Consider the following 21,820-nt stretch of genomic DNA (forward strand, 5'->3'; position numbering starts at 1 on the left):
CCCACTCGGGTGAGGTCATTCAGAGGTACTGCCTGTGCACCGGCCCCCAGAGGCCCTCAGCTTCTTACTGCCTATGGTAATGCACCTGTATGCACCACCTCCCCTTCTAGCACTTCCCAGGATTACCTCCCAAATAAATTGCTTGTACCTAATCCTTGTCTTAGGCTCTGCTTCTCAGGGATCCACGGTAACCCACTATTTTGGTAGAGGAAGCAAATGTTAGCATCCAAAGGAGGCACATAAGAAAATACAAGTGATTGTGGGGATAAGAACAGGACACCTCCTGAGAACCCTCTTGAGGGCATCCTTGACCACAAATGTTTAGAGACAAAGCTAAGGGCCATACAGAGGCATTACTTACAGAAGCAGATGTGTACTAATCAAACTCACAGAGATGGAGGATGAAATCACACAGTCAGTGCTTTTAATTCCAAATGAGAGAGACATTGCCCAGGCCAGACCTCTTGCAACCACCTGATAACACCTTCCCTCCCTGCAGATGAGGGAAGTTCCATAATTATCTCTAGGCTACCCCATGCACATGGGCTGGGCCCAAAGGGAGCTGCAGAATCCCCCTACTGAGTGACTGACATATTTGTGAACTGTGCTGAGGCTGGACACCAAGCAAGTCCTCACTAACCAAATCCTAGCTGATGATGTTGTCTGAGTGGGGTGCAAAGGCAGAGAGCAGCTCCCCTATCCCTTGGAGTCTGGGAGACTCCTGTGCTGCAATGACTGTGAATTTGGAAGAAGAAAGTGGGCTGAGTTACAAACATCAGCTCTCACCAGCCCAACACTAGCGGACTGTTTGGGGCTAGCTGGCTGGCAGGCAGGGACAGGAGAAAGTGGGGTCAACGACAATGGGGCTGGCCCAATACAGCAGTCTGAATTAAGTCACGTGACAGCTCCAGGCATAGGACGTTCTGTGATTCCTCCCCTCCACCCTCTGCCTACACCCTTTTTTGCCAGCTTGCCCTGAGTGTGGCAGCACACCAGGGCTGGGAGCAGGTTGCGAAAGAGGCAGGCGCTAAGCTTTACCTGGCTGTGTGTCCATCTGCACCCAACTTCTTTCCTCTCAGGAAGTTCCATCCCAGTAAAGGGTCAGCGAGTCCAGGCAGCACTAAATTCCTTCTCCAGATCCTGGACAAACTGGTCATTGAGGAAGAGCAGCTGACCATGGGGTAGGAAGCGGGCGAGGATGCCCTCAATCCGATCAGCCCGCAGCAGGAGGTTGGCACTGGGAGCCAGCAGCCGGAGGTGGTCGAGGAGGAGGCGTGCTAGCAGCCGGAGTGTACTCTCAGCCAGTAGCAGGTTCTCATGGGCATCCAGCACCAGGGCAAAGCCTAATGAGAGTACGCCCAGCCACACCACTGTCCGAGGCTCCTGGAAAGGGTCCCCTGCTGCCAGGCGGAAGGCCCCACGTGGAGCATCATGCAGAGGTACCAGCTCATCTGAGGACTGGGGCTGTAGGTCCATGGGGTGCCGGCCGGACGCCAGCTGCTGCAGCCGGCACATGGACTCCACCTGCCTGGGAAAAGCCAATGGGTCACTGACTTCTGTCATCCTCATGACCACCCCTGGAGCTGGGAGCTGCCATTATTCCCATACTTCAGATATAGAAGCTGAGCCCCAGAGAGACTAAGTGGCCTGTGCAGGCCCACAGGACAGGAAGGGTGAGGGGGACTGGAATCCAGGCTCCAGCCTCCAGGCTCTGAACCATTTCACTCTGTGTGGCCAAGAAAATGCAGGCTTTGAACACAGCTCCTTGGGCTGGAAAAGGGCACCTAGGGAAGATCCTGCCCGCACCTGCTTCACAAAGCCACCTCACCATAAAGAAAAGTGAGCCATTGGAAGTGGAGTGAAAGCTATGTCCCACCTGGACTATCCAACTTCTCCACCTTCATCTCATCCTGCAACCCTCTCCAAATAAAAAAAGAAAGACTTTCCATTTGGCCATCCAGGCTTTTGAAAGCACTCTCTGATCTCTTCTGAATCGCCTTCATGCACAAGCTGGTTTTAAAGGCATCTGTTTAGTTTCTGTGCCACAGGAAGGGGTGGAGGCGCAGAAGAACAAGGGGATAGCAGGAGGCTGGCACAGGGCCACCCCCGAGTGTTGGTCTTCCACCCAGAATACAGAGGGGCCAAGAGATTCTGGCACTTGCTGGTTCCTTCTGGGTCTGGGATGGGAGGGTCCAAGGTCAGCCACCCCATCTGGAGGTGTTTCCCAAACTGTGCTCTGTGGATCTCAAGCTTTCAGGAGGCTCTGGGAACAGAGTTCCCATGTACTACATTCCTTCTCCTCCTTAGAGATTCATAAAGTCTATAGGCACTAAAGACCCTGAGAAGTCCTGCACTGCAAAGCATATTTAATCTGTACCAGGGTCTGTCTGCCTACACTCAAATCCCAGCTCTGCTGCTTGCCAGCTGTAAAACCTCAGACAAGTTCCTTAAACTCTCTGTACCTTAAGTTTCTTCACCTGTAAGGTGGGGATAATAATAACTGTACCTACTTCAAGACTCTTACAAGGATTAAACTGAGTTCTTATAGTGAAATGCTTGGAACACAAATGCTTAGCACATACTCAGGCTCAACAAATACTACTGTAATAATAATGATGAGGATAATAGCATTATTATTTTTTAACCCTTTTTCATGTAACACTTGTGAACAACTGTGGAAGACTCTTGGAAAACGCTACTCTAAAACTTTCTCTCTGCTTCTTAGTTCTCCCCCAGAGAACCGCGTGTGTTCAATGAAGACTTGTGCAGTTACCTGGCCACAGCCAAAATCTGTTCCTTGCGGAGGAGCCTGTCCCTCTCGGCACCATGTGGACGCGGATCATCTGGTGAATTCTCAGCACCAAAGACACAGGAGTAGAGCACTCGGCAAAGACCTGTGTCCTCAGCCTGCGGAGCCCGCAAGGTGTGGACAAGGAAGGCATGGACCATGGCTCTGGGTGCTATAGGAAACCAGAGACCTTAGTGAGATGAGCATGAAATCCCAGCAGGGAAGGCAGCCACAGAAAGCGTATGAGATCAGAAAGCAGGGTCTGGGAGTGCGTCCCTGGAGGCTGATGTTGCTGCTTACTCCATCATCCAAGACACACTCTCAGCGTCTGAATAACGGCATCTGGTTGGTACCACTTCTGCCCATATCAGAGTCTAGTAGTGAAGAAATCTCAGACAACCACAAACCCATTTCTACAAAACAATTGGCAAGGAATCCTCAAAAGTGTCAAAGTCCTGAGAGTCCAGGGAAGCTGGGGAGCTGCCCCACACTGCAGGAGACTAAAGACACACAACAGTTGGAACCCAACCTGCAGTCCTGCATGGGATCCTAGGCCAAGAAAAAAGTAGTTTCAATATAAGGGCATTATTAGGACAACTGGGAACATTTAAACATGGATTACCGGTTACAGAATAATCTTTATCATATTATCCGATTTAGAACGTAGAATGTCCTTGTTTTTAGAAAATACACACTGAAATTCGGAGGGAAAGGGGCATCTGCCTCTAACAATTATCAAAGGGTATACGGTTCTTTACAAGAAAATTCTTGAAATTTTTTGTACTTTTGAGATTACTTCCAAATAAAGACTACTGTAATGACAATAACTATTACAATAACAACAACGGTGTCTGGATGGCTCAGTGGCCAGCCCAGGGTTGAAAGGCATGGGTACACAGTAAGGAGAGTCCTACAGGAAAGTTTACATTGGTCAAATAGCAAGTTCGTGAAGGCGCTTTGAAAATCGGAGCCCGCAGACCGCGTGCTGATCTCCGGTAACCCTCCAGCTGCAAAAAAGATCGCGTCATCAGCCTTCGCCACCGCGTCCCCCACCCCCAATAGAGAAATGGTAGTGGCCCAGACCCTTTACGTCACTGCCTCGCGCAACCCTGCGTGGCAGAGCATTTGGGAGGTTGTAGTTCCTTGCTCCAGTCCTCCAGTACCCCTCCCTGAGTGAGCTACCCCTGCCGTCGGACCGCTGTCCTTCCTTACCCCTTCCTTTCCGCCCGCGGACTCTACTAACAGGACACTCCACCCGAAAAAAGGAGAAGCAATGGCGGCCATGCGGCCTCTGTGCGCCTGCGCACACCATCGGGGGCGCGCGCACGAGCATGACGCTACGGGCTGGGTGGAGCCCTCACGACCTGCGCAGTGTTCCGGTCGCGCAGGGGGGCGACCTTCTGAGATCTGGATCCCCGGCGCGGGTAACTCACCATGGGACCGAAGACCTCCTGCTCCGAGTTTCCGGCGTGGCCCGTAACGGTCATTCCCTGACCGGGTAGGCGGGGCTCCGGCTAGGAGCCCTGAACCAGCCGAGCCCCAAGCCACCGTCTCCGGCGGCCGCGAGGGGGCGCAGCGGCCCGACGTGTGAACTTTTCGGAAGAGGGCGGGTGGCCGCGTGTTTTTCCCGGGCGGGGTTCGGGCCTCCGCGATCCTGGCATCCCTGTGAGACTCTCCGGGCCTGTAGGTGCAGGGCCTAGTTCTCAGACTAGCCAGTACGCATTGGAAATCGCTGGGGCCCCTGTTAAAATTCAATCTTCTGGGCCTTACGCCTGGAGATTATGACTTTGGGGGAAATACATATAGTTAGGCAGTTCTTGGGGGAATTCTGGGTCTCTGGTTCCTGCGGTGGGTTTAGACTAAGGCTCCGTTTGAAGTATATAGAACACTTCAAACTCTGAACCCAGCCCTGTCAGCAACTTTCCCTGGCAGCTCAGTCACTTCGTTGGGCCCCAGTGAGGGTTTAGTAGACTGACCAGTTCTTCCTTTCACACTTGTACCACTAACAAGCTCCCTCCTTGACCCCCCTTTGAGGGAGGCCATCGAAGGTAAAGTGAAGAGGCTTATACCTTAAACCAGAAAGGGTACCCCCAGGTGCCTACCTCCAGAGCCCTGCAGTGGAATACGAACCCCAAGTGATGGCTTAGCACCGAAGTGTTTGGGGCCCAGTAAGGCTTGTAAGGCCTGTCTGGTCTCATTGCCTGCCCTGGGCTTCCATGCACACATACATGTACACAGTTCCCGTACTTGGCATGTGAAATGTTTGAGCCTCCCCAGATAATCCAGTGTTCTCAGAGCCCCTGCCCCTACACTGTTTTTTTCTGTCAGCCTGGATTGCCCTTTCCTCCCTTTTTGCCTCTCAAAATGTGCTCAGACCAAAACTTCAGGGAAGCCTTCCTACCTAGACTGCCCATCAGCCATCAGCTGCCCCCTTGGCACCCACTGTGAGGGTCTGCCTACGGTTGTGATATCTCCCATATGTTACACCCAGGCTATGAGCCCATCTTCCCTCCCTAGGGCGTGTCAAAGCAGGCCTAGACCCAACTTGAACACACTTCTTGGTGACTGAAGAAGTGAAGGACAGGGTAGAGTACCCCAGGCAGGGACCTTATAGCCAGATGCCTCTAAGGGCATGCACTCTGGACACCCCTGGCCATCGGACCTGGGCAGCGGGCCACTGAAGCGAGGCTAGAGGAGGTGCTTCAGGGGTTGGCCAGGGCATGTGGGCATTTTGGCAACAACACATAAATACATTTGCAGGTGGAGGAGCAGGCACAGCAGAAACAGTGTGGGGCCTAAGCTATAAGGCTGGGAGTGATGTTGGCCCAATTCTTCATCCCTGCTCATTATCACTCTCAGCTAGCCATAGTGTTTGCCAGTTGATTATAACAGAGAACTGGCAGAGGGCTCTGGTTGGGGTCACCTGGCATCTGGAACACAGTATTCCAGCCTCTGCTGTTCCTCAGGCAGTAAGCCCAGCACAATTCCCAGGCCACTAGTGCACTGGCTTTGTGTGAGGTACATGGAGGAGACAGCAGTGAGAAGCTGGCCTGAGCCGCTACCCTGGAGTGCAGTGGGGGACCCAGATGGAGATAATATGCAGATAAGAGGCGCAGACTCAGGTGCCATTCTTGACTTTTTGCAGTCCTCAGCCAGCTTAGGCCCCAAAGGTCAAAAGCCATGTGCTGAGGACAGTGAGGAAGGGGCCTGGGCTCCCTGAGATACTACAGATCTCTTGGAGAGTGAGGGGCACACATGTTTATTTGGTTAAACCTCCATGTGGGGTTGCTTTTACATGCAGCCTAACTCCCATTCCCATCACCCACATCCCAGCTTTGCTCTTTTCAGTGGTCCTCTGAGGTGGAGTTGCCTTCAGCCTCTCACATTGGCACCTTCCCCATATTCCTACCTTCCTCTACTCTCTGTCCACATTAGGATGAGGTCTGCCCCACAGTGGCAGGCAGGCAGCCTTGCCTTTTCTGACCCCACTTCATGCCCACCACTGGGGTAGGTGCTTGGTGACTGATACTGATTCAATTTGGAGAGTAGGTTCCATTCACCACCTACCCAGATCACAGCAGGATCCTGAACCCCAGACATCAGGACCAACTGCCAGGTACTGCTTATATACCTTCCAGGGCAGGGAGCTCCCCTGAGACAGCTCCATAGTTTTTTGACAGCTGGAAAGCCTCATTGATCTTTACTGACCCTGAGATTTTAGGTCAGACCAGTCAAGTCATCACCTATTTCTGGATGGGTGAGGGCAATTAGGTAGAATCTGCCAGCCCCAGGCAATGGATTTTTTAAATGACTCCCTCATAAGGATGTCTAGCCCTTTCTCAAAGAGTAGAACTGGAAACCAAGAGGAAAAGGGGATCTGCTCTTTTGAGAATCCAGGTGGGCTGAGATTGTCTATGGTTTCCCTAGAATAAAGACCAAGTCGGGCAAGCTTTGTGCTTCTGTCCCCCTCCACATGCCCCGGCTAGCTCAAAGATGGCACTGCTCTGTGCGGGCAGCTTCCCCTGCCTCCACCAAACTGCCATCCACGGCTTCCTAACTGCTACCTGGGCTGGTGCAATAGGCCAATGGCCTACACACAGTGGCTGGGCTTTTCTCCCATAGCCCATTACTCAGGGGCTTGTCCACATGCAGGAAGGAAAGGAAACTGAGACTGGTCCCTTTCTTTAAATGAAATGTTTTCAGGCTCATCCTTTTTTACTGTCTGGTCTTGTAATTGCCACACTGGACTGAAGTAATAATAGCCAGAGACTCTTGTATGGCATTTGCTGTAGGCAAGCCCCTTTCTGAACACTTTACATACATACATCAACTCATTTGATCCAATCCACAACCCTTTGAAGAAGGGGCTTTATAATTCCCATTTTACAGATAAGGAAACTGAGGCACAGTAAGATCAAGTAACTGTCCAGTTTTATACATGGCTGAAGGAGGTGTGTGCATGTCAGTAGATTTCAGCCTGCCCTTTCCCCTCCCCTCTCCCCTCACTGGCCCCCCCGGGAGTAACTCAGCCCTTGCTCCCAGCTTCAGGAAGCCATATGCCTCCCCCCAACCCCAGCCCTGCTTACCTTCTGCAATCCAAACCTGGGAGCTCGGGTCCCACCCAGATTGGATGACCTTCTTCCCCAGTACCCGCAGTCCCAACCCAGGAGACCCTTCCCCCCTTCCAGTCTTCCCCTCAGGGAGTCCCAGACTCCAGGGAAGTAGTCTTGGTTGGACCCATGGAGGATGAGGCCATGTGTGATTCGTCCTTTCAAACAGCCATGCTTCCTGCAGGGCTGAGTGCCAAGAGGCTCCACGAGGCAGCTCCAGCCCAGCCACGTGAGGCCCCTTCCCCTCCCGCTGCCCCAGGCTGCGCTGACTCAGTGCCTGGCAGCTGCAGGTGCCACCCCTTCCCTGGGGCGTGAGTGCCCGGGTGGGCTGGGTGGGGCAGAGGAAGCCCTGGCGGCACTGCGTGGCACCCAGACAAACTCCCATGCAGGTTGGGTGGGAAGGCTTCTTACCTTCCATCCTCTAACCAACTGTCTTCTTTAAACAATAGACTGGGAATAATTTCACATCATCTGACATTCTCTCAGGGTGTGATTTTCATGGCTACAGAACAGCAAACTCCATCATTACTCAACTTCCCCCTCTTGATTGTTTCCAGATTCCAAGTGGCCACAGGCCTCTCGTCTATAAACATCCTCCCTTTCTGCACCTACAGTTTGATTGCCTCTGGAAAGTAGAGTGCCTGTGTGTTCAGTTCCGGGGTGAAGACTTTTTAGACATCCTTTGTTTGCTGGATGATTGTGAGTGGCCATCAGGAGATGGGCACAACAGTGACATGAGCCAGTTAACTCCAGAGTCACTAACTTCTTAAAGAATCTGACTTGAGGAAAAAATTAAGACTAATATTTCAGTATAGGAGAGTCTGAAAACTCTGACTCTGGGTTAGCGCTCGAACCCCTGCGACCATGTCTTGATATGTAGGTTCAGCATGTGACAGTTGACAGAGTCCTTTGCTATGTACAACAATCAATTTTTTCTGGCAAAGAGAGAGAAATTAAAATTTACCAATTTTGATGAGAATAAGGAGCAGCACAACTCTTAGATCCTGCTAGTGGGAAGGTAACGTTGGTATAGCAACCTTGGAAAACTGTGGAAAATTGAGGCTGAACATCCTATGACCCTACAGTCCCTCTCCTGGGTATATTCCCAGTGCAGCTTGAAATAGCCCTAAATCATCCATTGAAGGCAGAATGAAAATGTTCTGTGTCTTCCCAAAGCCAGGGAAGAGAATGTTTTGAGAAGGAGCAAGTGGTAAAGGGGATCAAATACTGCTGAGAATCAATTTAGATGAGAAATTAAAAATGTTCCCTGGTTCTAGTGACAGGGTTCCATTAAGTGAGGGTTTAAAATAAAAAGTTCTGTGTCTTGAATGTGGTGGCATTTATACTTGAATTTATCAAAACTCACAGAACTATATACTCAAAAGGGCAAGTTTTACTGCATAGAAATCATACCTTAATTTTTTTTTAAATTTAAAACCAGAAGAGCTGAATGAACAATTCAGGAGTGTATTTGGGTAATGGAATACTGCACAGCAATGAACAGAAATAGACTTCAATCGCAAGGTCATTATGCTGAGTGAAAGAAGCCAGAAGCAAGAGTAGGAACTGTTTGATGTCATGCATATGAAGGTGCAGAACAGTCAAGACTGATCTGTGGTGATAGAGGTCAGACTAGCAGTGACTCCTGGAGTGCAGGTAACTGGGAGGGAGCTGAGGGGGCCTCTTGGAATGCGGGAAGTGTCCTACATCTTGAGCTCTGTGCCTAAGATGTGTGCCCTTGATGAAATGTTGGTCATTCCTCAATTTAAAAAGAAAACATTATTTTTTTAAATGTTGCAAGTTGCTCACTGACTTGGCCAGGCCTGGCTCAGGCCAGCTCCTGCTTGCTGCCAGCCCCACACAATTCTTTAACCACGTGAAGCAGCCACACATGGCTGCTCCCAGGCTGGAATTGCTGCCCCTCCCTGGCCCTAGAAAAACAACCTTTAAAACTGGCTGGCAGCCCAGGATTTTAAACTGCTTCCTTGTCTGATTCCCTCTCCTTTATGAGCTTTCAGGAAGAAAGTTACAGTTTCTCTTGCCGGGGCCAGGGGTATTGGGGCACCTCTGTCCCATCCACTGAATTTCCCAGGAGCAGTGGAGGTCCTGGCCTGAATAGGATAGGAAAACCCCTGGAGTGCCTTCTCCCAAGCCCAGGCCCACTTCCCTCAGGGTGGGTGTCAGCACCAGGGCCTTCTCTGTTTTGTTTTATTTTTCTCCTGGCTTGAGCAACACTTCCTCCCTGCCTTCTCCTCCATTTCCATGGCAAAATGAAGGGAATACCACCTGGTGGGCTTAGACAACAATATGTAAGTGGAGCAGACTAAGTGTCCCATGACCCCAGCAGTGACTCTGATGGTGGGTTTAGGAGGGGGGCAGACATGGCCCTGGATGTCAGCACCTGGCACACAGCCTGGACGTTGTTAGCCACTCAGCACCCATTACTCTCCCCATGTGGCCTGGTCTAGACAGGTGGAGTCGGAAGAGGACAAGCCAGGCAGCCTAGCCCCACCCTTGGCTGCTGGGACCGAGGCAGGAGATGAGCAGCGGGAGGGTGCTGGGCCACGAATTCCTGCTGGCGTGTGTCTGACCTGGGGGCCAGTGAAGTACCCTCTCTGAGCATCCAGCTGCCCTCCTCCTCTGGTAGAACCAGGAAGGTGGAGGGGAGAGGGAGTGCTTCACCTAAACAGTCGAAGGGCAAGTCTCAGCATGATGGCTCCCAGGGCAATCTCCCATTTCTCCCTTTCTCAGGTGTCCACATGGCTATTTTCCCTTTTCTTGGGAAGTCCTCTCACCCAAATAAACGCAAGCTTTGGTGCGAGAGGCCACAGGAGCAGCTTCTGGAGCTTTCAGGGCCCAGCCCCACAGCCCATCAAAATTAAACCCCATCATCTCCCACCCGTTGTGCCCTTGCAGGGGGACCTAGACCAGGAGTAAAGACCAAGCCTTTGGGTATAAGAAACTTAGGGGAAAAGCAGGAGACAAGGCAAGTATCCTTTAGGCTCAGCCTGGCAATCTGGAGACCCTTATTTGCTCTGGTAGGTAATAGCCTCCATTTTCCATCCGCAAAATGGAGCAGATAGTCACTGGCACCAGCCACTTCATAAGGCAGATGAACAGAAAGTAATGATGCAACATGCTGTATGTGCACTCAGTATCAGCGCCTTATTTGGACATGTGCAAAGGAGTCCCCGTAGTCAGTCAGCTCACATTCCAGGAGTGGGGGGCATCTGCTGTGGTATTCTGGCAGGATTTCCTGAGACACTGGGTTTGCGCCTGGGACCAGGTTCTCCCAGACTGGCCCTTTCCCACTCTCTGGACCTTGAACTCAGCATCATCTAAGTGATGAAACCTTTGCTGGATGCTGGAATACTGAAGAGTCATTTCTCTGACAGGGCAGGAAGGCTTCTGGGAGGTGGTATTTGAAATCAAGTCTTGAAGAATAGCAGATGTGGGAGGGCGTTCTTAATTGTTCAGCAGATGCAAAGGTAAGGAAAAAAGAAGAGCAAGGGATGGGGGATCTGAGTCAGCAGGAGGTGAGGAATGGGGCTGGGGAGGGCCAGCTGCTAAAGGGCAATGCCAGGAGTCTTTTACGTTTCTTCTGAGAAACAAAATGGGGGGCATCTGACAACTTGTGAGGAGTGATGGGGTCACTCTTGTCTTCTGATGCCCAGTGTAAAGGGTGAGCTCAGAGGTACTTGAGTTGGGGAGTGGGGCTGACTTAGGAAGGGAACATAATAAGGCCACCTCCCCAGGAGTCCTCCAGTCCTGTTCTGATGACCTACTCCCAACCCTGTTCCCCCATCAGAGCATGCCATAGTCTGGCCACAGTCCCCTAGAACACGGTGCTGGTTACTCAACTCACTCAGTGCTTTATTGAACCAAGGCCCTAATGGATGACTCATCAAGGCCTTCAAACAGCCTCCCCACAGCCTGAGATTCAGAATCCAGATGTGGCTCTGTCCTTGGTTTCACTCCTTCCATCACATCTCCTGAATATTTCCAAACCTTAAAGTGTACGAACTTTGTTGACACTGGCAGACACATATATATGCCTGCCACAGGTTGCCATGCACGCTGAAATGCTTCCACTCAGTGCTGTGTGTGTGCAAGGCATTGTGCATCCATCATCCATCCATTTGTCCATCTGTCCATCCGCAACAAGAGAGCAGCAAGTTCTGACCAGTCAGACCCCAGAGTTCACAGCAGTGGAGGCTGGGCTTCCAGCAGGCTCAAGCTGCAGGCCTTTGCCCTGGTTCAGGTGCCCCTGAGGATAGTAACGTCCCTTTCTGAGGCAACAGAAGCCAGGGCAGAGTGGGTGATTAATGTTTGAGTCTCTAACCCCAGTTGGACGGGGGAGCCTAAACCTCAGCCTGTGAATGTCCTGAGACGGGCAAGACATGAGACAGACAATCAAGCATGCAGGTAATACTGAAACAGGAAAAAGTAAGAGCTTCTGTTTGTGCTGAGGGTGTCTGTATGAAAGGACAGGAAAAAAGGAAAGGGAGGGGAACAAACATGGCAGACACACCCCAGAATGCTGTCCAGGGCCTGGGACACAGCGCTGACCTAGGACAGGGAGGAATGTAGCACCTTTGGCCCATCCTGGGGGCTGTGTGTGGCTTTCTCCAGCCTCATACATACAAACAATGCCCTGAGAAACATGGGGGCTTTCCTGGATGCAGGAAGACAAAAGGTTAACTCAAACAAGGAAGAAAGAGCAAAAAAGGCTCCGGTTGGACACAAAAATACTTCCTCTGAGCTGGACTTGAATCCAGTTTCACCATGTGACCAGGGGCGGGGCGGGGCTGGGGCAGGAGGTGGCACCAGGACATGGAGTGTGACTGGAGTGAGACAAGGGGACCAGAGCTGGGGGTAGACAGATAGGACACCCTCACTATCTTTCCCCTGGACAGCACTGGGGGGCCTCCACAACCCCTGAGCCCTGCAGGCTCCTAGGTGGCTAGTGCCCAGGCCACATGAGGCAAGGAACATAGGCAGGACTGTGGCTGGCCCTTCACTGGTCCTGCAGGCGGCTGCACAGCTCCCGCCGACTCCGCTCTCCAGCCCAACTGCGCGTCTTGAGGCGGAAGGTCTTCAGCTCCTCCTTGAAGGCCTCGTGATTCATGGGCCGGTAGTCCTGGGGCTCACAGAAGGTCTAGGAGAGCATGCAGGTGGGGTCAGTCAATACACAGGAATGAGTAGCTTTTGAGTGGCAGCCCAGCCTTCCCTTCTCCTTGCCTACCTCCTGGCTGAGCCCTTCCCTTGCAGTCCAACCCTCCCACAGAAGCTGTGGCTGCCCCCACACGTGGTACCGGATACTGTGGGAAGAAGTCCTTGTAGCCGCCTTTGAGGATATACATCTCAGGATAGTAGAGGCTGGGGTAGTCGTTGGCGGCTCTGTCTCGTTCCCTGATGAAACGGCACCTGGGATCAGCATGGGTACAGGGTCAGAGCTGACCTGTGCCTTGCACCCACCCCTCTGTGGGGCTTGGGGATTCACAGAAGTCTCTTATGCAGGAATGTCAGCCACAAGAACACTTTTAGATCAGTCTGGCTACTGGGAACAGAAGAGGCTGGGGAGATGGAAGAAAGGAGGGAAATCAAGAGGGCTCTATTTCTGGAAGGCAGTTCACAATCTATGTTAAAGATATCTGGCCTGGACTGGGAAAGGGGAAGCAGAGAGATGGGCAAGATTCAAGAGGTCCCATTAAGACTTGGTGAAGACTGGGATAGGGTCCTTCGAATTTATGGACACTGCTGGAGACCTGGAACTAGCTTCTGTGGAGGTGGCAGCAACGGACAGAGGGTGGACGTGAGCCAGATGGGAAGGATGGAGGCAGAGACGGGAGGAGGATTTCATGCACAGGGACATGGGGGTGAGGTCTGCTCCAGGCATCAGATGAGATGAGGCCCAGGCCAAGGAGGGGCCAGGGCTGAGCTCCAGCCTGTTAGCTATTCAAGCCTGAGTGGGGAAGGTCAGGAGCAGAAACTAGCTGGGGTGGGGCAGCTGGGACTCACATGCGGGGCCCTCGCTCAGACGAGAATTCACAGTGGAAAATGAGGATGATTCTCTTGTCCAGGCTGCAAGGCATGATGGGGCTCTGTAGCAGGAAGGTCTCAGCATCCCGTTCCAAGGGCAGGTTCACAGCCATCTACCAGAAGAGCTGGAGGTCAGGCCAGAGCCTTGGGCCTGGTTAACAGACCCTTCCTCTATGCAGTCCCCAACTTTAGATGGGGGTCCCCACCTCCTGCTGGGAAGGACCCTTCCCCACAAGGCAGTGCACTGCCCTCCACTGATTCACTCCCCCAACAGAGGAAAGATAAAATCAGGTGGGATTTTAGGACCCTGTCACCCGCCTCACCTTGATATGCCCGCCTTCATACTCATAGGGGTATCTGCAGTCCACAATCACAAACCTCTCCACGATGTTGCTGAACTTGCCTGTCAGCAGGGCCACCATCTATAGGAGGCCACAGGGGTGGATCCCTGTAGGTCAGGCTGGCAGGCAGGGACTGACCCTTAACCCTACCGCTGACCTAGTGCTTGCAGCCCTAGGGAACCTTAACAGGCAAATGGCAGTCCCAGATGTGCCCGGACAGTGGCTCATTCCTGAGTACCGTTTCTGATGCGATGTACTTGAGGTCTTGGTGTTTTCCATCCACAGTCTGTAGGAGGAAGGCCTGAAGGAAGTGGGCAGAGAGAGAGATTGAGGGAGAGAGGAAAAAGAAGTGAAACTATTAAGACTAAGAGCCTGGAAGGATGGAGTTTTTTCCTAAGCCCAGAGGCCACACCCGTTTGACCTTCCAATTCATACTGGTTCTGGTTCCCATAGCAGTCAAGAGGTACCTCTTGGGTCTGAAACCCACAACACTGGAAATGAGGAAGGGGAGGGAAGAAATTTATTCTCCACCTGCTGCCCCCACACTTTCTCTGCCAAGCCCCAGAATGAAGCCCAAGGAGGCCCCAAACTAGATGTTAGTTTGGAAATGTTTTCCAAGGCTGAGACACTGCTGATGCCTGGACAGATCTGAGGTAGAGTCAGGAGACCAAGGAGAGCCAGAGAGATGAGTCTAGTGAGAATAGACAGTATGATGCAAAGAACAAAGCAGGTGGGCCTCTGGCAGCAGAGGGAGGCAGCAAAGCAGCTGCTAGGCTCAGGGGCCATGGGTAGCGCCCAGCCTCCTGAGGGGTTCCACTGCTGATACCTTGGAGTAATCGCCAATCAGTTCTCGGTGGTCACTGTCCAGGATGTTCTCAATCTCATAGTGACACAAGGACTTTGAACGGAGGACACGGGCCTTCTGCAAGGCAGATGGTGGCCAGAGTCAGGGGTGAGGGTGCCTCGTGTGGTTGGTCCCTCCTTTCCAGGCACCCTGCCCTCTGCCACAAACCCAGCCAAGAAGGGCTTGCAGAGTGGACTCGGAGGGTGGCAGGCCAGACACACCCCAGGAGGGCACTCACGGGTTCCTCGGCCTCACACTGCTCCTCGGGAGGGGTCACACTCTTCCTCCGCTTGCTCTGAATGGGCCAGTCCCTGTCCTGGGGCCGCTCCAGCCTCTTGAGGATGGGCCGGATCACGCCACAGGGCATGGACGGTGAGCGGAAGAGCCGCTGGCACTTGCTGTACATGATGAGGTCCTAGGGCAGGGGCCGCAGGTCAGGGATCAGAGTGCCCAGGCCATGTCCCCCATCCTCCTGCTGCCAAATCCCACCTGGAGGGGAGGGGCCCATCCCTCCAAGTTCTGAGGGGGCCACCCTAGAGGCCCACCTGCTCCTCTTCCTTTTCTGAGGTCTTGACCAGTGGGGCGCTAATGAGGCTCTCCATGCCTGGGGGGACCGAGTCGTCGTCCTGAGGCCAAATCAGCAAGGATACGGTCACACCCACAGGCTCATGTCTTCCAGCACAGCCTTTCCTGTTCTCCCTGAAAACCCCAGGCCAGCAGCCCTCCCTGGCCCTACTAGCACCTGCACACAGAGCAGCCCCCCAGAACCAGGAAGCTGCAGGGCCCCACTTGCTGCTGTGGCTTGCACAGAACTGTGAGAAGTGGGGCACACAGGAGGACCAGGTTTCCCTACACCCTGCAGCAGCAGCCGTCTGCTCCTCTCTGATTGGCCAGAGGTCAGGCTGTGACTCAGTTACCTCCAGTTCTTCTGACATTGAATGAGGTCATAGTCTTGAAGCAGCAGCTCAGAGTCCTCCTATTTAGGAGATCCCAGGGAGAGGTAGGAGGCCTAGAGGGGCAAAGCTGTTTACCTTTAAGTCACTCTCCAGGATGTCCACAAACCCATCATCTTCCTCGGTAGCCCCCTTGGTGGGGGTCAGGGAGAAGGGACATGGGGCCAGGGGACTCAGCTCCTCTACCTCCATCTTCCGCTCTGGGGTGAGACACTGTGAGTGAGGAACAGACAGGTTGCTTAGGGCTGGGGACCCGAGGCAGTCCACACCCCATCCTTCAACTGCCTTGGGCTCAGGGTCACCTCCCCTTCCCCCAGGCTGTCTTCAGGGGCACGCCTGCCTGCCTGTCCAGTATTGTTCAGCTTTGCTGATGTACCAGTAGGTTGGGCGCAGAGCTTGGTCTCTGGGCAAAGGCTTCTCTACGGCTGGCCCACTCTGCCAGAGCCTGGGTGTGGGTGGGCTGTGTGGGCTTCCATGGCATCTTGAAGACAAATCCATCCTGTGGGCAAGATCGGGGTGGAGAGGGGGCATTATCAAGCACCACAGAAACACCCCAGCACACCCTCTTCTTCCCCTCAAATGCTCCCACTCCAGCCTTCTGGAAGCGCACATTCTCTTTGTCCTCCCCAGAGCTGTGGGCAGCTTGGCCGCACGCCTCACTCTTCCTCCAGCTGCTGGGTGCTTGGGAGTTGGTGATGTTCCGTAGCACAGGGCTGTGGCCCAGAAGCCTCACCTAGAGAGCCAGGTAGGGCAGCAGGTACTGAAGGTTGCTTTCCTTTGGCCCCAGCCCCAGCCCTACCTTCTCCCATTCCCCGGCTAACTCTCCCAACTTGTCCATCCACCTCCAAAGCCCCGGCTCACACAGCCAGACCAGGGACACCCAACCGCTTCAGGTCCACCCTCTGGGAGGTGACCCCAGATCCTTCCTGCCCCTCCTCAAGCCTGGACAGAGTGCCAGGCCTCCCGTCAGGCCTCAAAGGGCACTCACTGGCAGAGACTGGAAGCGTCGGATGGGAAACTGCTCACTGCAAAAGGAAACAGGGACACATCAGGGCCAGAGAGTCAGGGGCTGTGGCAGAGAGCATGCAGGATGCCCCACCACCACAGAGCCCGGTGTACCCCTGTGCAAGGGTGTGAGAGAGCATCTGCCCCATGCTGCTCCACCCACAGATGGAGGCTGCGGGAGCCTGCGTGAGGAAGGCTGTAGCACTTACTTTCGAATGACCCGGCTGGCTGCCTGGATGGCCTGTTCAAACCTAGGAGAGAGAAGGGTCCCATGCAGCCCACTTCCTTCTACAGCCCATCACCCACCCTGGTCCACAAGGCCTGGGGTCAGGGCTCAGGCCAGTGGAAAGGGGAGGTAGGAAGAAGGCTGACTCTCAAGGGGGCCCAAGTATTGGAAAGGATGAGATGAGACACAGCCTGGGGTTTTGAATGGAAGAGGGCCCAGAGAATGGCAGCAATTGAGACAGCTGAGGCAGGTCGCAGGGTGGCTGAGGTGTTACCAAGGCAACGGTCTCACCAGCCTGCCCACAGGCCTTCCACCTGTATGCAAATCACCTCAGCTGGGCCATATGGCCACTAGGAAAGGAATCCATCCATCCCATGGTGACAAACCATGGCCCAACAATGGTATCTCTAGGGCCTGGGATGCCAGCAAGGCTGGGCATCCCCTCCCAACCGCCTTGTGTGGGGCTATGCCTGGCTCCCCCCCAGACAGAGACTTAGTTTAGTATGCCCCTGGATCAGCCCCAGTTTGCCATGCCAGACCCCCTAGTGACAAATGTGCAGGGTCACATCCTCTCCTCCCTCCTGTGAAATTTTCCAGGACCCAGTCTCTGTCCCACTCCCTCCCTCCTGCCTTAGAAGAGGCCAGCAGGCAAGGAATTCCAACAGATGTTCTTTTTGAGGCTGGGGCACAAGCTGCTGTAGATAGGCCCCACCCCCTAGCTATGTTCCCAGAGACCACCTGCCACACAGCTTTTGTGCATCTGTGTGCATGTGCATGCACACACACACACACAAGCTTCTTTCTAGCTTCTTTCTGAGAAACTATGTAACCGTCAAAGCAGGTGCAGGGACAGGACACTGAGAACTAAAGTGTCAGGGGACTGGTCCCCTAGGGGAGTGGTGGCTGTGTCCAGACAACATGGCGTCAGGGATGACCAATTTCATTGGCTTGGTTTCCATTCTACACCTGGGCCTTGGGGGTAAAGCAGGCACTGCTCTGTGTTGCCACCAAAAACCAGCCTGCAGTCCCCTCCACCCCCACCCAGTTCTCTACCTATTTCCTGTTTGTGAACAAATCCTGCAGCCCAGCCCAGTGTAATCAAAAGCAATGAGAGGAAAGACAGCCACTGCCCTAACTCAAAGCCGTAGTCCCTTACCCCAGTCTGGGGATGCCCAGCTGTCTCTACTAATGCCTGGCAGCTGCTCTTCCTGCTGGGGCCTAACAGCTGGATGTGAACAGCTGTGCTCTGCAAGACAGGACTCATGCCCCACAACCAAGGTGGAGGGATCTGTCCTGAGCAGAGCCCACTGGCTCCCTCTCCACTTCCTCCACAAAGGGCCTGGTCCAAGGGTTGGCCAGAAGGTCAAGTGTCACTGAAGCCAGGGGTTGCTGATGGGATGGCTGAGGGCCAAACCAGCCTGCAGCAACTGTTTTGTTTGGCCTAGAGTGAATTAAAAGTTTTGAATTCCTTGGACCATATTTTTAAATTGTGTTATTTCACAGAAAAAATATGTACAAAGGCAAAAAAAAAAAAAAAGGAACACACATCAGAGGTCTGTATTCCTACAAGACAAGGGCTGGCTGGAGTCAAGGAGCTGCTGCTCCTAGCAGCCACCTTCCCCCAGCCCTGGTCCTGAGACCACTCTCAGCCGCTCTGTGACAGTAGACCCCTCTCTGAGCAGAATCCCAGGGACCTGTAAGTCAATTAGTGTCCTCCCTGTGGGGATCTGGAGGGCTCTGTCCACTCCCCCATGCTTTCCCAGAAAGTTTATGCTAGAACTGGGTTTCCCAAAGGCAGCCACCAAGTCTTTGGTAATGGGGAACCCAACCCCTCTTCTCTACTCACGTCTGCTCTGCCATCTGGGGGTCCATGGGGCTGGGAGAATCCATGCAGAGACCTGGGAAACAGAGAGCCTTGGTTTGAAAGTAGTAGCATTTTCTGCACACTTTTCCCTATGTCTCAACACTTATTCACAGAAGGAAAAAAATCCTGTTTCTATTTTTAGATCTTGACACATTAAAAAAAATTTAAACAAGACCTCACCCATGAATTCCAAGGGCTGACACACTGCCCCCCAAAGTGTACAGGTCTCCACTCCCTGTTTACTGTGGGAACTTCTCTCTATAGGTTTTTAAACCAAAACTTTCTAAGCATTTTTCTTGAATTGGTTTAAAATAATTTGTTGTAGAATAGATAATGGCTTTTTAAAGGACAGGTTATAGCTGAAGGCAAGTGAATGTTATAAAACGACCAGCTTTTGGCACTAATGCCTCCCAGGTGGGGCTGTGGTTCTCAGACTTTGGCGCCTGGTTTTAAATAGGTAAGATTTCATCTCCCGCAGAGGGCCCCACCCAACCACCCACTCAGCCAGCTGGGGCTGGGTGTGGTGAGCCCCACCAGAGGTGAGTGGAGGCAGGCAACTGGGCCCACCAGATTGTGGGAAGGATGTTAGTCTGATAGGCAGAGAAGTGGGGAGGCTCAGGCTGCCCCCCCAAATCCCCTGGCACCCCTGGGCCTCACCTGCATCAGAAGATTCAGAGGACTCAGACGACAGGGAGGATTCAGACGCCCGGCGGTGGGACAGGGATAGGCATGTGAGCAGGCTGCCTACCTGACTCTTTGGGGTCTCGCTGGGAAGGGAGCAGCGACCCAGGGAAGGAGAAAAGTCAATGTGGGGCTCAAGGGCTGGCTAGCCCCGTGTTCCCACCAGCCGCCCACCTCTGAAGGCCCCATCCAGCCTCTGCACTGCCCCAGAGATGGCACTGAGGGCCTACCCTCTTCTCAGGCTTTCTGCAGAGGCCCTAAGTGTCTTCTCTTTGGTTACTGGGAAATGTCCTCCTGGGCGCAGGGGAAGGTGAGCCCAGGGGAAGGGCCAGGAGGTGGGCTGGGGGCCATCCTGGGGGATAGTGGGCAGCACAGCAGCCCTGGAAGGGCATCCCCTAAACTCTTGGGACCCCTACCCATCCACTAGTCTTTCTGGAGGAGGAGCCAAGACTCAGGTCTCTATTTCTTAGTGTACAACCCAGCCGGAACCTGTAGGCTTGCCCAGGGAGCAGGACTAGCGTTTAACCTCTTAACCTCAGGAAAGAACTGGGGGAAGTGGGAGCCAGGAGAGGCGTGGACATATGAGGACCCGACTGCTCTGTCACCCTCAAGATACCTCCAGGCTCAGGATCCCCTGCCTAGGGCAAAATGGTGGCGATCTGGGCAGAGATTAGGGAGGCAGCATGGTGGAGGCACCCTGAGCGAGGAGGGAAAGGAGGTACAGAGGTTCTCCAGAGGTTTATGCCAGCCAAGAGAGGGTCACCTGAGGGGTGTGAGCAGCACAGCCCTGGCCTCACTGCCCGGTCTCAGGCCCCTGCTGCCGTCTCTGCTTAGGATGCTTCCCACTCCGCCTCTCACGCCAGGTTCCGCAGGAGGCCGGGTTCCAACACCCTAGTGCGGGCCTCTCGCCCCACCCCAGCCTCCTTGGGGCGCCCTACCTGCCAAGCACTGCGAGGTCGTGCATGGTCTGGGTGAGGGTGGTAACCGGCGAAGAGGCAGCAGCGCGCTCCGGGGACCCCTGGAAGCTATGAGCTCCCAGCCGGAGGCCGGGGAGGTGGCCCGGACGGTCGGCGCCACCGCGCACGCCGGCAGGACTGAGAGCCGAGCCCGACGCGGGTTCCGGCAGGGACAGCTCCATCGCAGCGGGGCCCGCAGAAGGCTGGCCGCGGGGCCGGGCTCACGGTGACACCGGCACAGCTGGCTTGGGCCAGGTGGGAAGCCGGCCCGGGGTGGAGGGGGGAAGGGAGGGAGGAAGAGCAGCGGGGCTGGAGCGAGGGAGGAGAGGAAAGCGGGGAGGGTGGGAAGGGGTGGAGGGACGTGGGGACCAGCCACCACTCCAGGAAGGCTCTAGTAGCAGCTGCCACCTCCACCTCCTTATATATTCGAAAAATAACAGCGGCCGCGCCGCCGAACGCCACCAATCGGGGCGCGAGTTAGAGGGGCGGGGCCGAGGGCGGGGCCCACAGGGGAAAGGCGCGGAGGCTGGACCAACCGGGCCCCGCCCCGTGCCAGGCTTTGCTGGGAGGAATTGGGGTTTCCCCCACACCCCCTGCATCCCCCAGCCAGAGCTAGAGGATCCTGGCTTCCCAAATTCAGCTTCTCGAGTTGTGGTTTGGAGTTACGTATCCATAGCAGAGAGGGCCCCGAGAAAGCAACAGCCCCCGTCGGTGACCTCAGTGAGACCCCCAGCGGCTTAACATCACTCGCAACCACCAGCAGGCACCGCGGGAGGGTCCCCTCTACAACTTTGCCAAAACACAGCTATGGTGTGTGCTTTGTGTTCGCCACTCTACAGACGCGGCTGTTGAGGTGTGGAGTTCATTAACCCGTTTCAAGGTCACAGGGTGGGCGGCTGTGGAACCGAGATGCTCCTCAGTCGCCTTTACTCCTGCAGCCTCTCTGCCCCCGCGACAGGGAGCAAGGAGCCACCCCAAAGCGTAATTCCCACACGGAACCCCCAGCACAGAAAGTGGACCTGAGATGCGGGCCGACGCGAAACTACGGGGCTCTTCCCGGGTCTCCAGGTTAGATGAGACCCAGTTTTCTCTAGCAGCCCCAGAAGAGGCTCTAATGATTGGCCTAGCCCTGGGTTTTGCCGGTGGGGGCCGAAGAGGGTAATTAGTGACCTCAGAACCCAGTTATGGAAACATCTCATGCACATCGACCATTTGGCCAGTGTGGTACCAATATTGTTTAATTGGTGTCTTTTTTAATGATCAGGGAGGCTGAATTTGTCACTAGTTTAAACTGAGTATCTTCTAATTATCTAATCACCTTCCAGCAAAATTGCTTTCCTGGAATGAGCCCTGAAAGCTGCACCCCAAAGCAAATGGGTGGTAAGCAGCTTTTGCATCCTGTCTTCCCAGGGAAGAGGTGGCTTCCATCTGGGCCAGGCAGAGCTTGGGAAGACAGGAGCTGTGGCCTTGAGCCCCTTTCCTCACAGCCCTCACCCTCTAGCCAAGGCAC

At 54.0% G+C, this 21,820-nt stretch overlaps 2 protein-coding genes across 10 annotated transcripts; both read right to left on the bottom strand.

Moving 5' to 3' along the window:
- Nucleotides 1–170: 170 nt before the first annotated feature.
- On the bottom strand, nucleotides 171–7,531 carry AP5S1 (adaptor related protein complex 5 subunit sigma 1). 4 transcript variants are annotated; one of them, XM_036924578.2, is made up of 3 exons: nucleotides 7,375–7,531; nucleotides 2,774–2,960; nucleotides 171–1,528 (listed from the first exon to the last, which is right to left on the bottom strand). In XM_036924578.2, exons 2-3 carry the CDS (start codon nucleotides 2,947–2,949, stop codon nucleotides 1,102–1,104), a joined length of 603 nt encoding a protein of 200 aa, XP_036780473.2. In that variant the 5' UTR covers nucleotides 2,950–2,960; nucleotides 7,375–7,531; the 3' UTR covers nucleotides 171–1,101. The 4 variants fall into 4 exon arrangements, with proteins under 4 accessions (XP_036780473.2, XP_057358773.1, XP_036780468.2 ...); XM_057502790.1 differs by lacking the exon at nucleotides 7,375–7,531 and adding an exon at nucleotides 4,222–4,570; XM_036924573.2 differs by lacking the exon at nucleotides 7,375–7,531 and adding an exon at nucleotides 4,001–4,145.
- Nucleotides 7,532–11,250: 3,719 nt separating this feature from the next.
- On the bottom strand, nucleotides 11,251–20,703 carry CDC25B (cell division cycle 25B). 6 transcript variants are annotated; one of them, XM_036924580.2, is made up of 16 exons: nucleotides 20,293–20,700; nucleotides 19,331–19,440; nucleotides 18,656–18,707; nucleotides 16,793–16,834; nucleotides 16,567–16,603; nucleotides 16,189–16,311; nucleotides 15,955–16,077; nucleotides 15,657–15,791; nucleotides 15,171–15,251; nucleotides 14,864–15,040; nucleotides 14,608–14,703; nucleotides 14,020–14,082; nucleotides 13,764–13,862; nucleotides 13,420–13,553; nucleotides 12,714–12,825; nucleotides 11,251–12,556 (listed from the first exon to the last, which is right to left on the bottom strand). In XM_036924580.2, exons 1-16 carry the CDS (start codon nucleotides 20,490–20,492, stop codon nucleotides 12,416–12,418), a joined length of 1,725 nt encoding a protein of 574 aa, XP_036780475.1. In that variant the 5' UTR covers nucleotides 20,493–20,700; the 3' UTR covers nucleotides 11,251–12,415. The 6 variants fall into 6 exon arrangements, with proteins under 6 accessions (XP_036780475.1, XP_036780474.1, XP_057358774.1 ...); XM_036924579.2 differs by having other exon boundaries at nucleotides 15,955–16,311; nucleotides 20,293–20,703; XM_057502791.1 differs by lacking the exon at nucleotides 15,171–15,251 and having other exon boundaries at nucleotides 20,293–20,701.
- Nucleotides 20,704–21,820: the final 1,117 nt, after the last annotated feature.

The sequence above is a fragment of the Manis pentadactyla genome, chromosome 5, assembly GCF_030020395.1.
Source record: "Manis pentadactyla isolate mManPen7 chromosome 5, mManPen7.hap1, whole genome shotgun sequence".
NCBI lineage: Eukaryota > Metazoa > Chordata > Mammalia > Pholidota > Manidae > Manis > Manis pentadactyla.

What these genes read in the sequence shown, in the direction of transcription:
- AP5S1 (XM_036924573.2), bottom strand. Translation starts at nt 4,121, where the DNA reads ATGCTCGTGCGCGCGCCCCCGATGGTGTGCGCAGGCGCACAGAGGCCG. An exon ending in CCGCGGGCGGAAAGGAAGGG is followed by an intron (nt 2,961 to 4,000) that starts GTAAGGAAGGAC and finishes GGTTTCCTATAG; the next exon opens with CACCCAGAGCCATGGTCCAT. An exon ending in CAGATTTTGGCTGTGGCCAG is followed by an intron (nt 1,529 to 2,773) that starts GTAACTGCACAA and finishes GGCTTTTCCCAG; the next exon opens with GCAGGTGGAGTCCATGTGCC.
- CDC25B (XM_036924579.2), bottom strand. Translation starts at nt 20,492, where the DNA reads ATGGAGCTGTCCCTGCCGGAACCCGCGTCGGGCTCGGCTCTCAGTCCT. An exon ending in GACCTCGCAGTGCTTGGCAG is followed by an intron (nt 19,441 to 20,292) that starts GTAGGGCGCCCC and finishes CTCCCTTCCCAG; the next exon opens with CGAGACCCCAAAGAGTCAGG. An exon ending in TGATTGGCGATTACTCCAAG is followed by an intron (nt 14,083 to 14,607) that starts GTATCAGCAGTG and finishes CACTTCCTTCAG; the next exon opens with GCCTTCCTCCTACAGACTGT.